This window comes from Canis lupus, chromosome 29 (assembly GCF_048164855.1).
Source record: "Canis lupus baileyi chromosome 29, mCanLup2.hap1, whole genome shotgun sequence".
Classification (NCBI taxonomy): domain Eukaryota; kingdom Metazoa; phylum Chordata; class Mammalia; order Carnivora; family Canidae; genus Canis; species Canis lupus.
In genome coordinates, this window is record NC_132866.1 from 33046708 (window position 1) to 33065521 (window position 18814).

General features: G+C 41.3%; 1 protein-coding gene across 8 annotated transcripts in view; it reads right to left on the reverse strand.

Annotated features, from left to right (window-relative positions):
- The window catches only part of PLCE1 (phospholipase C epsilon 1), a 321197-nt gene that overhangs the window by 200283 nt on the left and 102100 nt on the right, over positions 1–18814 (reverse strand). The window contains exon 1 of one of the 8 annotated variants that reach the window (XM_072805988.1): positions 10904–10993. The exons of the other annotated variants lie outside the window; for them this stretch is intronic. Within the exon in view, the coding sequence (XP_072662089.1) occupies positions 10904–10912 (9 nt within the window). The 5' untranslated portion in view covers positions 10913–10993. Of the gene's footprint in view, positions 1–10903; positions 10994–18814 lie in introns of those variants that run through there. 8 annotated transcript variants of the gene reach the window in all.

Consider the following 18814-nt stretch of genomic DNA (forward strand, 5'->3'; position numbering starts at 1 on the left):
AAGTGACTGGTTTGTAATCACACAGCTGTTGTTTTTTTTTTTTGTAATCACACAGCTGTTAAGTGTCATAGCTGAGGCTGGAGCCAAGTGCAGTTTAATTGACTTCTCAGCACTGCGCTGCCTTGTGTTAATCAGACTCTCTGATAGGAAGTTCTTCTCTGGGATTTACCTCCTGATGGAGTTTCTTTCACGCCTTTGTTCAACACACATGTATTAAGTTCCTACTGTGCACCAATTCAATTTGTCCCTCCCATTGCTGACACAATGGGAGGTACCTTCTGACAGGTGTTAAGTTATGCATCTTTTCAGTCTGCCTTATAAAGGCATAATCATCTTCTTTCCAACTGAGTGATAAGCTTCTCAGAGCCATGTGAAGGCAGTTCCCTATTCTCCACATTTCTCAAATGGCCTGGCACAGCATTACCCATGCTGTGTTCCCATTCTACCACTGGTAAAGCAAATACGGCTGCTCTTGCTCAGCCTGGTACCCAGCTTGCTCTTCAAAAACATAAGCAGCATTGGCCATGGTGATGGAGACTCTTGAGAGATACTTCCAGAGTCACCAACAATTGTATGCCCAGTGCACTTATAAGAAGTATAAGGGGAATTCAAGATGCTTTAAAAGAGAATGAATGTTCTATGGGAAAATTGCTCCATCTTCTTCAACACGTAAATCATGTCTGAAAAGAAAGGAATCTGTTACAGAGTAAAAGACTTAAGAGATATGTCATTCAAATGTAATATTTCTCATCTGATCTCTGATTCCAAAAATCAAATATTAAAAGCCATTTTGGGGACAATCAGGGAAATCTGAATAGAGGCTCATTATTAAATTGTAATTTAGAATTACTATTTGTTTGTTTAGATATGGATAATACTGTAGTTATGTTTCTATAAAAATCTTTCTAAGAATATATAATAAATGGGGATCCCTGGGTGGCACAGTGGTTTGGCGCCTGCCTTTGGCCCAGGGCGGGATCCTGGAGACCCGGGATCGAATCCCACATCGGGCTCCCAGTGCATGGAGCCTGCTTCTCCCTCTGCCTGTGTCTCTGCCTCTCTCTCTCTCTCTCTGTGACTATCATAAATAAATAAAAAAAAAAAAAAAAAAAGGAATATATAATAAATGGAACCCTGGGTGTCTCAACAGCTGAGTATCTGCCTTTGGCTCAGGGTGTGATCCTGGGGTCCTGGGATTGAGTCCCACATCGGGCTCCCTGCGTGGAGTCTGCTTCTTCCTCTGCCTACGTCTCTGCCTCTCTGTGTCTCTCATGAATAAATAAATAAAATTAAAAAAAGAATATATAATGAAGTATTTATGGATGAAATGATATAAATCTGGGGTCTATTTTAGATACTCCAGCAGGAGTGGCAAATACTCCTGGGAGGTGACCGATGAAACAACACTAGCAAATGTTGATAAATGGTGAAGCAAGGTGATGGGCCCAAGGGGATTCACTATACTATTCTCAATATTTTTCTGTTTGTTCAAAAACTTGCACAATAAGGTTTTTTGTTTGTTTAAAGAAAGAATGAATGGTGTGAGTCCCCAGAAATCTTGTTTTGTTCTGCAACTACTTTTTTTCCAAGAGAGCTCGGTTTCCTTGATGATATAAAGTTTCTCAAATGTACATTCAAGTGAGGTTAAGCATCTGTCGTGACCTGGACCATTCTGCCTCTCCTTCCACAAATAGGCTCACTGTCCCTGCTATCCCGGCTCTACCATTTCTACTCTCTCCTTCCACTCTTCTGGCTAGAAACCTCACCATCACCTTGGTCTCCCCCTTCATCCTCTATCCCAGGCAGCCAGTGATAATGCACACAAACTTGGTCTAGCCACCAAATGTCTCTGATCCTTGGTTTCATCATCTGTGAAACGTACTTGGTAGGATCCAAGTTATGATCAGTTATGATCTTCTTGGTACTTTCTTTCATTGAAGGAATTGTGCCCTATGCCTAATATGTTATGTTACCTAAGTGTTTGGAGAGCTTCCTCTTTATTATAGTTTCCAGCTGTTTGCCTGACAGGGCAATCAGACTCTGATATAAAGTTCCTCTCTGGGATTTACCTCCTGATGGAGTTTCTTTCACACCTTTGTTCAACACACATGTATTAAGTTCCTACTGTGCACCAATTCAATTTGTCACTCCCATTGCTGACACTGTACCTTCTGACAGGTGTTAAGTTATGCACCTTTTCAGTCTGCCTTTATAACCATTATGTTATTCCATACCCAGGGCAACCAGTAGAGACAACTGGGTAGAGTTTATGGTTGGCTGATAATTTCACAAATGAGTCAGCTGGATAACCAACAGACTCAAGACCAAAAAGCAAGTAAAAGGCAGGGGTATCTAGAATTTAGGTCTCCCAAATCCTGATCCTAGACTCTTGGGCATCATTGCATACTACCCATGGTAGCAGCAGGACAGAGGGGAGGGTGAAGAGAACCAAGGTCTGGCCTTGTGAAGACGTTTCAATAATGTTGAATGATCAGTGAACTGATGGTTCAAATAAGGGTGTATCTGGATCACAAGAAGCCCCCAAGAACAGCTGGAGATGATAACCTCACTTTTAGTCCTGGAGGTCATTCCAGTCCAGATCTGCCATGCAGCCTGAGAAGCCCCCCAACCAGTCTGTCCTCATGGTGTGGGATCTGGGCTCTAGCAAGGACCACTGGGTAGGTGGTCTCTCCAGAATATGGAAGTAGAAGGCACATGGGATCAGAGTCTAAAAGGTGGGTTCAGATCCCACCTGTAACCCTTAGTAGCTGTATGAAATTAGTCCTGCTACTCAGAGCGCCATACTTCCCCAATGTGTTCATTGTTGTATAGACCTGAGGCAGACCCAGCCCATGGCTCATAGCCCCTTTCCTGGTGGAAATAAAAACCAGTCTCTCTATAACAGCGTTGGTTCAAGAGGGAGGAATTTGAAAGGTGGTTAAAATGTATCCTTTGTAGTTCCTGAAAGAGTCTGTAGTCCCAGCAATGGAAAGCAATTCCTGGGGTAGCCTTGTGAGAAAAGGTTTTGCTGGGATTCCCTGGTGGCTCAGCTGTTTAGTGTCTGCCTTCGGACTGTGGCGTGATCCCGGGGTCCCAGGATCGAGTCCCACATCCGGCTCCCTGCGTGGAGCCTGCTTTACCCTCGCCTGTGTCTCTGCCTCTCTCTCTCTCTGTGTCTTTCATGAATAAATAAAATCTTTTAAAAAAAAAGAAGTTTATGCTAACAAGTTTTGAATCTGGCTCTAATTTGATTAGATTTGCTTATCAAACGTAGATACTAGAGCTGAAAGGGGCAATTAGAGTTTTATGGAAAAAACACCATTAGAGACCCATTTCTTACCCTATACTTTTAACAATGGGCTAAACATTTCTAAACCAATGTTGCTACTCATCCAGTGGCGGCTGCTTTGGTGTAATTGCAGCATCCAAACGTGTTAATCTGCTGGTGGACCCTGGGAGTAAAATGCTGCCTCTTGGGGATAAGGGGTGCACCAAAAAGAATATCCACCACCCACGAGTCACTACTCAACTGGCCAAGGGCTTCTTCTCTGTCTCCAGGCCTGGCTGTTCCCTCTGCCTGAAGGACATCCTTTCCTGACACTCCTCTTCCAAACTTGCCCTTGAGGATCACTCACTCCCTCTGTAGCTCTCATCTTAGTTATGAGTTGCTCCAGAAGCCTCCCCTGCCCACCAGGTCTGGGTTAAGAGGACCTACCAGGAGCTCCCATATTAATTGCCTGTTCTTTCTCCCTTCAGGCACTTATCATACCTTACCTCAGTGATTAACCACTACTGACAATTTTGCCTCTAGGGGACATTCAGCAGTATCTGGAGACATTTTTGGTTGTCACAATGGTGTGTGAGAGAGGATACTCCTAGAACCTAGTGGGTAGAGGCCAGGGATGCTGCTAAACATCCTGTAATGCACAGGACACCTATACAACAAAAAATTATCCAGCTCCAAATGCCCCTAGTGCGAGGTTGTGAAATCCTGCTCTAGTGTCATTATTTATCTTTCCCACTGTGGCTGTCTCATTCACATCTGTATCCCTGTATGATGCCTGGAATATTCCAGATGCTCAGAAAAGGCCCTTGAAATGGCCGAATGACCTTCACCTCAGCTCCCATCTCTTGTTTACTGCTGCTTGCTTTGCCCCTGACCAACTCCCTGTACTGGCCTCTCCATGTCACTCAGCACAAATTCTGTTCTGACTCTGGCCAGGGTCCTCATCCTAACTCCTGCTCTGTGCAGGCCATGGATGATAGAGAGTCAGGGCTGCCTGCAACAATTCTGAGAACAGGGTGTCTGGACTAGCAGTTGAGCAGGGCTAGACGAAGTCAAGGCCATGAGAAAGGGAAGAAGTCCTGAGCCAGCTGGGAGCAGGGCCAGACCACCGGGCAAATTGGGCAGCTGGACTGTGCACTTAGGGGCTCAGAAGCTGATTAGTTTTCAAATCCTCCACATGCCTTTTAGGTAATTAATGGACATTGAGCGTCCATTTCCGAGGCTGCAAGAATCTTCTCTCCCTTTAGCAAAGCAGCTCTGTATGATAAATATTTTCTCAAAACACTGAGTCACTGCCCATTTCTTTGTGCTTTTGCTACTGAGTTCACATGAACAATTATAAGCTTATTTTACATGATCCTAAGGGGCTGGGTAATTCTCAGCAATTTCAAGAATGAAATGTTCACAAAGACTTTCAAGACTGTGACACAACAGGGTTTGGCAATTCAAAATCACTGCTGTTTAAAACATATTTTCTTATTTGGTATATTGCATTTCATGTTTTACACATATATTATAATTTATGTTCAAATAATGTAGTGCAGAGAGAGGAGGCAAGCAATTTTATGAGACAAAGAAGGTTAGAGGATTGCTGGATTTTTGAAGCTAAAATTTAGATGCTTTGACCAACAGTCCCACGATTTCACCCCTGAATTCCTTCAGAACTCTTGGATGAATGCCAACCTGTCCCCGTGATTTATCCACACCCAATTTATCAACTAAGTCCAGAACATTCTGTGCATTGGCTACTATTTGATCTAGTACCTCTGCTTCTAAAGATACTTTAAGAATGATATTCATTTTGATATATTTCTCTGAAAATTTCAGGGCACATAATTTATTATGTCTGCTGGCTCTTTTTCCAAAATCCAAAGGAGTGTTCTGATCATTTATCTACAAAGGTTCTACCAGGTAGTTGGCTGGTTTCTTCATTTCAATTACTTTGAAAGATCCTCTTGTTTCTTTTCTTTTTTAATATCTGATTCTTATAAGATGCTCCTTAAATTTTTTTTTTTAAAGATTTTATTTATTTATTCATGATAGTCACACAGAGAGAGAGAGAGAGGCAGAGACATAGGCAGAGGGAGAAGCAGGCTCCATGCAGGGAGCCCGATGTGGGATTCGATCCCGGGTCTCCAGGATCGCGCCCTGGGCCAAAGGCAGGCGCCAAACCGCTGCGCCACCCAGGGATCCCAGATGCTCCTTAAATTATGTGGGATCCTTTCTGTGCATTTCCTGAGTGGGTTCCCCTAATTTTCCAACTGAATTAACTTTTTGTTTTTTCTGAAGATATCTCTTTCTTACGAACGTGCCTTTGTCTTCAGCAATCCTGTTTTGGCTGATTCTGTAAATCATGATTATTATCCCAACCTCCAGGGCTATGAGAGTCAAATGAAGTAAGGCCAGAGAGGGTTGTGCCTGATGCTTGGTACAAAGTAAGTGTTTAGCAAACTCTTTTTTATTCTTTCTGTGTTGGCCAAAGAAGGTAAAGTAGGAAAAAAGTTGGTTCTTTCCAAGCCCCCCCCAAAAAAAATGATTTCTCAAATTTTGTCATACTTTGTGCCTCCTAAAACACGTTTAGTAGTGTTTTCTAAAAATTAGCTGGCAAGATTCTTGAGGTTGATTGACATTTTGTTTATAATTCCTTTTCTATTACTGTACACATGCTTTTCTTCTCTTGTTACGTACATATTATCTTCATTTTCCGTTCTTACACCAGACTGTTCACCTTAAACTTATTAGAGTTATTAAATTACAGTAGTTACACACAGATACTCTCTGCACCTCCTATGGTGCTTCTCTTCCTTTTTTTCTGTAAAATCATTAGGACAGGAAATGATCATTTGTCCTAATTCATCCCAGGGAGATATTTTGCCAATTTGCAAGTGAGTAAACACTCTCATTATTACTAATTGGCCCGATTCTTTAGCTTAGCCAGTCCTATTGCAGTTCCCAGCTCAATCTCATTATCCTTGTCAGGTGGCTTATAACCCCTTTCTACTGCCATATTTTCATTACTGTTGGCTACTTCTACCCACTGGACATTTCCTGATGCCATTTTTATGCTGAGGCTCCTTGGATTTCTCCAGTGCTCTGACAATCTGTTTCATGATTCTGGTTTCTTACCCTCCTTTGACAGCTATCTCACAACTTTGATTCCTAACTAAAAAACACAATATCCCTATATCTGCTTTCACCAGGACCCTCAAATTCCACCTGTTTCCATCTGTGCTATGTGTGATAGCCATCAATGGACTACAGCCATATATATATATATATATATGGCTATAGCTCAGCAATGATCACAAAAAGTTCTGATCTTCAGCCTCTTTTTCAGCTTCCCAAATTAGCCTTCAGAACTCTATTATTTGCTCCCAGGTCATGCTACTGGGACTAAAGGAGAGAGTTGGGAATTTACCTTTGAGACATGCACAGGATAGTTTCCACCGTATTGATTTCCGACCTCTGCCTTCTCCATTTTCATCAGATTGTCCTTACCCAGCTAGTGCCAGCGTACAACTCCTTCTGCCAATTGTTACAAAGATGGAGTCCCTATTCTAGAATGCCCTAAGGCTTCCCCGTGTCCACACCTGCCTAAACTTGCAGTGGTTGCCACAGTTCTTTCCTCATGGTGCAATCTGTTGACCCCTTCCTGGATTCGTAAGCTAGATGGACTCCAGTGGAGAAATCACTCGACATACATAGCCTCTGGCAAAACCCCTCTCCACCCCACAACACACAAGTGCACCTGCTGTTTCTTTGTATGTCTCCATGTGGCAGGTGAGAATATGAAGGTTATTAGTATTAGATATCTAAGCCATTTGAATTCAAATGGCTTCTTGTGGCAAAGCATGGTAGGTGTGCAATGAGCACTAAATACAACATAGTAGGTTGTTTTAGCTTTTGGTTCTTCTTGCTGCAACAGCTCCTTTGGGAAGTGGCAGAAGAGGGTACCAGAAACAAGTAATTATATTTTATTATCCAATCCACATCACATTATCACCGAGAGTCCACAATATATGGGAAAGTTCTATGAAAATGAGACAGGGCTGGACAGTTGGGAGTTGTATCACCTGCCCCTGAATAGCAAATTTCTTGAGGGCAAGAACTATGTTTTACTTTCATGCGTGTCCCCTATAGTCCTAATGTTATGACTTGCATTGAGTAACTATTTAATTGAACTGAATATGACAGTTCAATTAAAGGGATCCATCCACCCAACCAGTCATTTACTGGAAGGGATCCATACACACAACCAGCCATTTACTAACCATATGCCTCATACATTATTATTCTCCCTTTCTCTCCCTCCTCCATCTCTGTGCTGGACTACTCATCTCCCTTTCTAAGAATCTCTACTATATCTGAAGCTTCATGGGCAGGGACCATGTCATCCACCTCCCTGCTGCATCCACATCCCTGGCAGTGTGTGGTGTACCAGGCCCCCACTAAACATTTTTTGACCCAGTAAATAAAGGAAAATAAACCTGTTTCCAATTTGGGCTGGTTTCATGGAAAACACTGCTCAGTACCACAGAGTGACCTGTGTTCACTTGTGTCAAACATATTCACGTATGCCATTTGCCATCAGACAGGAGATATGGTGGCACTTATAGGGAAGCAGAGGTGAAAGGGGACAGAGGCTGGGTCGTTTTCCCAGCACATACATAGATGTGTGTGTATACATATAATTATGCCAAATATTTTCAAAATTACAACCTGTAAGAAGATTTTTCATGGAGGTGGTGCTCACCTCAGTTGCTGGCACCATTTTAGGCTGTAATTGAGATGTGAATTTACAGTAGACCAACTGTAAGACAATGCCCTGTACCCAGTGTGTGTCCATCACACACAAGGCCTTAGCCCATCGCCACCCCCTCTCTCCAGCCAAATTCTATTTACAGATGTGTTTTATTTGTCACCACAGTTTTCTCCCAGTGGGTTACCAGGGCTGTTGATTTCAGCCATTCTGAAAAGTAGAGGAAAGAGGGTGGGAAATGGACACAGAAAAAGGAGGACTTCACTTTAAACCGGCACTGTTCAAAGTGTGATCCCACCAGATGGCATCAGCACCTGGGAAACCATGGAGAATGCAAATACTGGGATCCAATCTCCTTCTTCCAGAGTCAGAATCTCAGGGGCACAAGGGTGTAGGGGCATAGGGGGAGCCCAGGAAGCTGTGTTTTCACCAGCTCTGCAGGTGTTTGCCCTGGCATACCAAACTTGAGCAGCACAGGTCTAAAGTGCTGTTTACTCCTTTCCAGAATTCTTTCAGTTACCTAGAGGGGAAACGGGGTATCTGGAACCCATGGAAGAAGCTTTTCATTATTTACCCTTTTTGTACTTAAAAAAACTTTTTTTCAGTCATGTGACTATCTTGCTGTTTTAATAGAAATAAAAACAACAAATACACTGAATCTCTATCAAGAGCACACTGAAAAGGAAAGGATAACTCACAGCAACTACTCTAGGATGTTCCTAACAATCATTCCTCAACTGTTTAGCTGGACAATTTCCCCTCTCTCCTAAATGACAAGCAAGGAGGAAGAAGATAGAATGAGGATAAGGTAATACATTGGCAAAATTATATTTTGTTAACAAAACATATTTTGTTTGACATTTCTAAAAATATTAGAGGACTCCAGATGTCCCTTAAGAAGATATCAATGTGACAATGAGGAAAGCCAGGATGACATACCGTTTCCACACTATACAGCTTGATTTTTTTTTTTAAGCTCCATTAGGGAAAGCAGTTGTTACGATAGCTTGCCTAGATTCTTCAATAATCGGAAGAGAGTGTACACAGCCAATTAAGAGTCTGCATGTATGTTTTAACCCTTGGCCTGATTTTATTTTCCTAAAGATGATAGCTGCTCTCACACCTTGCATTAAGACTGCCTTATTTTTAGCCATCTTGCTAAAAGAAAAAACATAATGGCTAAAAAGCTAAGTTAAAGTAATACATGAGGCTAAGACTCTACTGTCAGTCTATTTCCAAAGGAAAAACCAGAGGACTTCATGAACTAAGGGCTCATCAAACAAAAATAGTAAGAACAACTGGATGCACAGACCCTACCCCCCTCACCCAAACAAAATTGAAGGCAGGGTCAGAGATCCCTACACTGAACAAAAACAGTTTACTTTCAGTAAATAAGAGGGATCACGAGTCCTTGCCTCTATCAATCACAACAGTCCAAGGAAGTCACTCATTGTAATGAGGGGGGCCAAATGCCCCCCTCTCCTCACTTTGGCAACTCTGCAATATGACAGACACTGGAGAACTGAATCTGTGTCAGAAAATGGACATGATTTTTCATGTTATTTTCTTAGAGTTGTTTTCCATCCCCCAAGGCTGCAGACTAGGAATGAAGACTCGGTGAAAAGTTGAATCTTCATACTCACAAAACATCCTCTGCTCTTGAAAAGAGTATAGAAATTCACAGATAGAATTGAGCAAACCATTTCAAGAGGAGTCCTCATAGCTTGAATTCCTTAAACACAGTACTTTGCAATGAAGTTAGCCAAATACAGAGAAACAAAACAGTTTTCAAGTTTTATTCTGGGTTATTTTTAACTCCAGAATTTTTTTTTTTTTTTAAGAAAAGGAACAGAATTTGGAATTAAGTTGGTGGTGAGCAGAAACTACTCTTCCAATGATCTCTTCTTGAGCTGATCTTATCAAAGGTCTAACTTGCTTTTACTGCTTGTAAATAATAGCTCAACCACACAGATAAGCTAAACTACCTTTCCCACCAGCCACAGATATTTACACTGAAAAAAAATTTTTTAATAAAGTACATCTGAAGCATCAAAAACATGTAGTTCATTTAAAACAGGGATCCTATAAAATATGATTGAATTGAACTCTCTAAGTATATACTTTTTCTTCTTAAAACTTAGCTATACTTAAAGATATTCCTTACGGGTACCATATGCACAAAAGCCAAAAGATTAAGAAAGAGAAAAAAACAAATCAAATCTGCAAAAAGAATATCAACTTATTTGAAGAATATAACGAATTACTCATCTTCATTACACTAGATGTTGATATATAACACACCACAGGTCATTATAAAAGGAAGGAAAACAAACATCTAGTACACCATCAAGATTCTTTTCAAAATCTAGCAGATTAAAATGCAAAGAAGTAATCTTAAAGCTGTGATTTCAAAGGAAAAAATTGCATCTCTATAGCTAACTATTTTGGGCTAAAACATTTTAGAAATTTTCTTAACTAAGAAAGAAACTTCCCTGATCTTCTCTGTGAAACGTCTCATAGGAATTGTGTTTTGGCTAACACTGCACAGCGGTGTGAGTGAAGAAACAGTCCCCAAGATTCCATGCATTAAGGAACTGGGGGATTTGTGGACAATGGGAGCCCTTACCTCGTCTTCCTTAAGCCTCCAGCATCCATATCCATCCTTTAAGAAAGGTAAAATTAGGTACTGCAGAGAGAGGGAAGAGCCAACCAAACCTCAAGGCAGGCTGAGAGCGTGCAAAGCCCCAGCTGACAGCCTGCTTCCCTCTCGCCAGGCTCTCTGCCTAAGAGGCTGCACAGAAACCAAGTCGGTGCCAAATCTTAATCCCTTTGCAGAATCTCACATGAAGCTGCCTCACCTCTTCCATTCCTGCAAAGCCTCTTCCTGCTACATTTCCTTCTGAAACTATCAGTCACTGCAACAACTCAGATCCACCAAATGAAGCCCAATCTCAAACTGTACTGAAAAATCCTGCAACACACAGGGTGATGAGTGTTTACATTAGCTGAAATAAAATGATGTAATATCCAGAATCAGGGGAGGGCCCTGATCCAGAGTCAGGACATTGTAAGAATTGTTGTGAAATACAACTTTTCTAGATGGAGAGAAAAAAATATATATATTCATCTTTGGATTTTATTAATCTGGCCTTGGCACATGGAGAGTTATTTGGATTGTTCTGGTCTCATCAAGAGTATATTTTCCAAAAAAGATATTCAGAACTTCTCAATTACCCATCGTTTTAGTCAAGAGAATAAAAGGTAGCAAACAGAACCCAAAGTGAATCTGTGTGCAAAAACCCTAGTATCGAGAGGGTAATTGGAAGGCACCAATCCAGGGATGTGGGAGCCTGCCGTGCTACAGGATATGAGAGGATCCTAAAGGTGCAGATGCCTTCAAAGTAAAGGTAACTCTCAGGAAAAGTGTTGTTTTAAGCCGGAAGTCCATTTTTCTTCCTATAACTTTTGATGAACAAGAAAGCCTAAGGGTTCTCAATACCATTCCCAACAGACAACTGCTATTGATTACTTTAGGATCTTACAGTCCCTGAAACAGATGGAATGGGAAGATGTGAGAAGGGTTTGAGGAGAGGGAAGAGGGGAAAGGCACTTGCTTGGGGGAGAGATCGACTAAGGTTTCATAACTGCTCACTGCCTGGCTTGAGACTGGTGGGGATGCTAGAGGCAGACGGTTTGGTTTCAGATGTATTATTGATCACAATGTGAAACTACAAAGTATTTATTATGTGCTAGGCATTGTGCTAACACCTTACTCACTGAGCCCTCACAACAATCCTGCAAGGTAGATACTATTATTGTTCCCATTCTACAGATGAAGGAACCCCCAAACACAGAGGAATGAAGTGGTGGTGAACTGGTAAGTAGTGGTACCAGATTTGTGTGGTGTGCTCCTTAACCATCAGCCTATTGCTCCTGCCAGCTTCACTAACCATCACCATCACCACTGCCACCATAGACATAATAATAACAATAGTAATAACAATATCATTCCCATTTATTGAGTTAGTGTACTATGCAATAGGCACTGTGCTAAGGACACTCTGTGAATATTGTCACTTGCCCTATAAAAGTCTCTATGAGGCAGTATTATCATCCCTATTCTGCAGATGCAGAAATGAAAACTCAGGGGAATGAATGCCTTATGGGGCCAGCCACACAGCTGGCTAAGGGGGTGAGTAGGGATTGAAGCCAGGCCCGAAAGATTCTAGAGCTCCATATACTATACTACAATACCTATTCTTCCAATGATAGTCTTGTCACTCAGAGAAATTCTGGAACACCTCTTTGGAAACGTCCTTTAGAGCCTGTCCATCCCATTTTAGTAAATACACATTTTTGAATATCTGTTCCATGTTTGGCACTGCAGAGAGTGTAACTATATGGTCCTGTTTTCCAAAGGTTCCCCACCTGGTAGGGCAAGTGGAAGCAGAACAAGGTTATTCTACCAAAAGGGAGCCTGGGCTAAGTGTTACTACAGAGCCACCAAGGGTGATGGGAGTTTGGGCAAGTGAGAAATTATTTCAAAAGTATCCAAATTACTACTAATATATTCAATGGTGGTAAATATCCATCGTAGGAGGGTGGATGTAATTTTGGCTCACAGGCAAGTCAATCAGAGCCAAGTCTGGGGAATAAAGTGGGTCATTAAGCTGGGCAAAACCATTTTTGGTCACAGCTAGGTGTGGCTATAAAATAGTGAGATGGATTTTCCTGTGTGGCCCAGACTAGCCCTGAAGGCGATTCCTAAAGGGCAGTTCCAAAAATGTTTTGAGCAATGATACCATCTCCAGATTAAAGGGAGAGTCAACCAAAGTGATTCCAAAAGACAAGGCTTCCCAAGCACAGCACTTGACTATACCAGGGGCAACAGGCTGCATAATCATTTGCAGTGAGCTCCCTATCAGCATGCCCCGATTACCTTGCTTGGTACTGTGCCCCCAGCACATGGAATGAAGCTTGGCACAGGGGAATGCTTTAATAGATATTTTTGGCTGAATGCGAGATACTTTTGAATGTGAAATGTTAAAAGTTGTGTTATTATTTGGTCATACCTGGATATCTGCATACTGACTGTGGACATATTCCCAGCTGAGTCCAAAGGCCAAAGTAAGGCTATACTTACCCAGTCTGTCTACGAGGCCAAGCCCTGGGTGCTCAGCCTGGCCATGACAACTTCCCATCCTGTCCCTACTCATGGCCAGTCTTGTATTCAGTGGGGAGAGGAGTGAGGACAGGCACTAGAGATGCCACCATGCAGGATCAGTTTAGGGCTTATGGCTGAATGGGCTGACAGGTTCCTCCATTAGTGCCAGATCTGGAGGTCAGGCAATACTGGGAAATGTTTCCACAACTCTGTTAGGGGTGGGCAGGGTTTGTGCCCCACAGCCAAGCTGGACTCCTAGTAAATCCAAGTATGAGGAAATGTGGGACATCCCAGGAACCATTCCCCAACCACAGCCTGACTCCATACACATTCCAAAAGAGATGAGCCGACATCTCTGAGACTCCACAGGGTTCCTCAAACAAATAGGCTCAATGGGAGTTCAGGATTGATCTTAGGAGAGTCAGAATCTAGACATTTCTCTTGTCTTTGGTGGTCATCATTTCTCCCCTTCCCATCCTCATGTTTATTCCTGGTTTTTGTTTGCTTGTGCTTGGCTTACTAATTATCCACATAAACAAGCCAACACCAGATGGGCCAAAGCCTCTCTCCCACTCAGAATCCCAGGGCCAAAGGAATTCCTTGGATCTAATGGGCCTGCCTGTCCACTAGCAGTGACAGAAAGGAGTGGTCTTTCATTAACTCATTCACTTGAGACTTTGTCCAGCTACTTAACCTTCTGGTATCTGACTTTCCTCACTTTTAAATAAAGAATGTAATAATACCCCCAAACACAAGGTGGTTGAATGAGAAAATACATATAAAAGACTTAGTGCCAGGTCCAGACCTCACACGTGTTGTTATTGTTTCACACTCACTGAGAGTTGTGAAAGATGGTGACAAATGAAGCCACTGATAGTGGGGGGACAGCATTTGTGTATTTCTGCATCTAGTCACTACGTCATTCTGTGTCAATGATTCATGCCCTGTTGAGTGCCACAGAAGGATTTGGTGTGGTTTCTGTATTATGGTACATAAAATCAAGCAACAATAATATTCAGCTCTGAGAAAAATTTCAAGCCCCAAGTTGTCTGAGGGAAGCCACTATTGTTGACCACTGTATTTAGCTCTTGAGCCTCTTGGCAAAGGAAGTAAGAAGAGAAACAAATGGAGGGGACAGCACAGATGTCATCCAATCCAAAAAAAAAAAAAAAAGTAAGGGTTCAAGCTGAGAAGCAAACTTTTTCCTGGCTCCAAATTTTGAGAGGAATTTATAAGCTGCGATATAGGGCACTGGGTAATATGAAGGACAATCCCTTCCCTGGGACTTGCATACAAGATACAGAGACATTTTTGCAAGGGCCCAGACTTACATAGCTCCTCCATAAAAGCTGAGGGCCCATGTTAAACTGCAGCTCCAAGGAAGCGTTTATGGTTTCACAGAATGTCAGCATCAGGAGGGCCCATAGTCCAGCTCCCTGGTTTTATGGAGGTGGAAAGAGTGCCAGGAGCTCCAGGGGTCGCTGCCTGAGGACCCAGGCTTGGTGCTCCCACTTCAGTGCTCATCCTCCACCCTGTACTCTCACCTCTCCCTCCTCTCTTCCCCCAACAAAAAAGAAGTTTCCCTTGGTCTCTTTCCCTGTGGGAAATGGCAAAGCCTAGGCAGCCTCCTTCACACTGTGGGAATCCCTATTCTTTAAGTTTGGTTAAAAATAATCTTGAAAATGTTTAAATTTTCAAAGTCGGGGATGGCAAGTGTCCAAGCAGCCTTTGCCATCTGCCACACAAAGCTGCTGTGAGCTCTGAACTGCCAGCTGTGTCTGCCTGTTGTCAGAATGCACTCCCTACCCCAATGTCCAGTTTTAAAAGGTGGTGTGTTTAGCTGCTACCATTCTTAAAAGCTTTCTAAGTGCCCCAAGGCATGTGAAGTGCCCTAAGTGATAGGCCTAGTTATTCTTTCCAAGACCAGTATGAAGAAGGTTCCATATTCAATCAGGATCTGAACTGGACTGGTTGACTTCAGAGTCCAGCGTCTTCACTACAAACTCTGTTACCTTTGCAGAATGAGAATCCTGTGAAGCAGGAAGTAAGCCTGGCAACTGTGCTCATGTCAAGGCTCCTGTCTGAGCAGTAACGTTTCTGAGTCCAGCACTTGGCAAAGGCTGTACAAACTGTAACTGCTTATCCTAAAGTTCTAGGAGATTCTCTGGAAAGATGATCTTAAAATTGGGGCGATTCTTTAACTGTGGTGTCCTGAGGACAAAATCAAAACAAGGCCCCCAGAGACCATCCAATACACCATAGCTAACAGGGAACATCACTCTTGGCCAATCACAGGAAACCAGTGTTTGCCCTCATTGGGCTGGAAATAAGTGGGAGCAACACAACAAGAAGGTTGAGTGCACAGGCAGCGTGGCTCCCGGGGGCAGGCTATTGTTCTTGACACTGTCACATCTCCTGTGTGACCCTAGACAAGTGGCTTAACTTCTCTAGGCCCCAGTGTCCTCTTCTGTAAAAGGAGAAAGTCAAAGCAGTGCCTCTTTTATACAGCTAAGGGCCTTACATGAGAGAACATCAGTGAAGCTGTTTGCAAAAGTGTTAGCACTCATAGTGGGCTCAATAAAAATCCGCTAACGACAACAGACACATTTTTAAGGCAGGTATCAGAATACAGATTAATGGCCGAATTCAGTAATCAATAAAAGGGTCCTATTAGATGCTGCTAAGCATTTGAGGCAATTTCCCATTTTCCACATACATCCTGATTTTTTTTCTATCTAATATACCGTTTCCCAACTCACAAAGTAATTATGGTATATTATAGATTCATCTAAGTTTCTAGCAATACCCTTTCTTGGCAACATGTAATATTTACCCTTCAGATTCTTAACCAAGAATGAAAAATCCCGATTCTCTGCTGTTCCTTCTTACCAGGAGCTTGGATGCAAAAAGTAACGATCAGAAAGAATTGCCAGAAGTATGTTTGGCCTATATATTTCTACTAAAATTTTATATTACAGTCTTTGATCAAATCAAATCATTGGAAAGCCACATACTTAAAATATCAGTATTTCTACTTCCCCTAAAATTGTTTTTAATAAATTTGCTCCAATAAATAAATAAATAAATAAATTTGCTCCAATGTCTTTTCAATAATGTTCTATAGTTCTCAGAGTACAAGTCTCAAAACTTTTGTTAAATTTATTCCTAAGCATTTTATTTTTTTGATGATATTATAAAAGGAATGTTTTTCTTAATTTCATTTTGAATTTGTTCATTGCTAGTGTAAAGAAATATAATTGATCTCTGCATATTGATCTTGTACCCAGCTATTGGCTTTTACTGACGGATGTTACAAAACATATTCATTCATTCAAAAAATATACCCTGAGCACCTACTATGTATCAGGCTCTGTGCTGGGCTCTGGTATATGATGAAGGATAAAACAGATATGGTGCTTGTTCCCTCAAGAGCTTGGGGTTGAGTAGAGGAACTGGGTACAGGTGATGTGTGCTTCCTGAGAAGACGCTGGTGAGCATTGCCGACATCTTCATACACGGTCCCTGTATGAGACCATGGCAGAAGTAGGAAATGCTATGTATGTCCTTAGCAACCATTCTATTTTGATCCCATGCTCACTATGAATTGTATAGTTGGACAGATTTTCTTTGCTTCAGTTGCTAGGATGCTCAGGTCTATGTTGTGGCCAAACTCTTGCAAATGACGCTAAAGCAAACATTAATTTTGCCATATTTATTTTTGCTTTTTTCCTGTTTTTCTCATTTTATTATTTTATTTTGCTTTGGGCAGATACGTGCAGGATGCCTCAAATCTTTTATGGATAGAGGCTGGGAGGGAAGGAAGAAAAGGAGGAAAAGAGAAAGAAAAGGAGAAAGGAAGGAAGGAAATTCCAGTTACTTGTTAATATTTCCGAGAATGTTAACTTACTATGAAGATCTACTTCTCCTTTCTAAAGTTCCACCAACATAGGACTTTTTATTTTTTTTTTAAACCTGCGTGAATGCTTACTCCAACTGGAATAAGACCTGTTCCATACTTACAAGGTTCTTTAATCTGCTTTTGGCAGGTCTAAATTAAACAAAGTCTGTGGGTTTTGTTCAGACACACTGGAAGTGCTTTTCTGGCATGACTTCAATAAAATCTCCTTTCCTCGTTATACATAGAGAATCCAGGCAAGAGTAGACAAGGTAGAAGGAATATCTTTTCCTCAAGTCATTCGTGACAAGAGGCAGTATAAGCAGTTCAACTTTGTAGTCACTCAGAGTTGGAATTGAATACTGACTCTGTTACTTATTTACTTACTAGCTGTGTGATTCTGGGAAGGTTATTCATCCTCTCCAAGTTTTGGTACCTTCATCTATAAAGTTGAAATAACACCTGCATTACTGACTATTACAGTAATCAAATTAAATGAGATGTAGTATAGGGCTGAGGACACATCAATTTAATACTGCACTGAAAGTCCTAGGCAGTGTGATAAGACAAGAAAAACAAACAGGAAGTATAAAGATGGCAAAGTTAAAAATACACCCAACTGTATGTGGCAGCTTGGTAGAAATCAACTCAAAAAAAAAAAAAAAAAAAAAAAAACCAACTCGATTTCTACTTAATAACAAAAATAAATTCCAGATGAATGAAAATTTAAAACGTGAAAAGCGAAACATTTAAAGACATTTTGAGAATATCTTTATAATCACAGGGCAGGGAATATAATACAAATACAAAAAACAGAAATCAAAGAGGAAAATGTTAATTGGATTGCATTCAAATCTAAAATTTCTATATAACACATGATATTTTGAACAGACACAAAAGAAATAAAAGTTATGGACTAGAAGAAGGTATTTGCAACACATATAAAGCAAAAGAATAATCCAACTACACAGGGAACTTTACAAATCAATGAGAAAAAGACAACCAAACACAAAAATGGCAAAAGATGCAAATAGACAATTTAAAGAAGCAACCCAAGTAGCCAATAAACTGAAAAATGTTTAACCTTACCAGTAATCAGAAAAATATAAATGAAAACAAGAGTGAGATAGTATTTCCCATCCATAAGGCTAGCTAAGATGTCAAATTTTCTATTTTCTTTCACTTCAAGATTTTCCAGGGACTACTCTGACAATTGTCCCCATAGTGGTTATCTCTGAGGAAGGAAGATAGAGAATAGGTCTCTTTAACATTTCATTTCATTAAAAAATCTGAGGCAAACAGGATTTGCAACTCTAGGCAGTAGATACATGACTATTTGTCATAAACTTCTCTGTGCTTTCCTATATGCTTGAAATAACAGTAATAAGTGAGCATAAGCAAACAAACTATATCTAAAACAATACTGTTGATATTGAGGAAGAATGACATAATAGAAAAATGCCTAAATAAGCCAGTTTTTGAACTTGTTGACTAGGTCCAGATGGGAGCTAGGATGCCTTGGAGAAGGATAGTGTAAAGGCTGGCAGGTGGGGGCAGCAGAAAGGACAGGTGAGTGACTAGAAGAAAGATGCACATTTTATTTTTTAAAAGATTTTATTTATTTACTCATGAGAGACACAGAGAGAGAGAGAGAGAGAGAGAGAGAGAGAGGCAGAGACACAGGCAGAGGGAGAAGCAGGCTCCATGCAG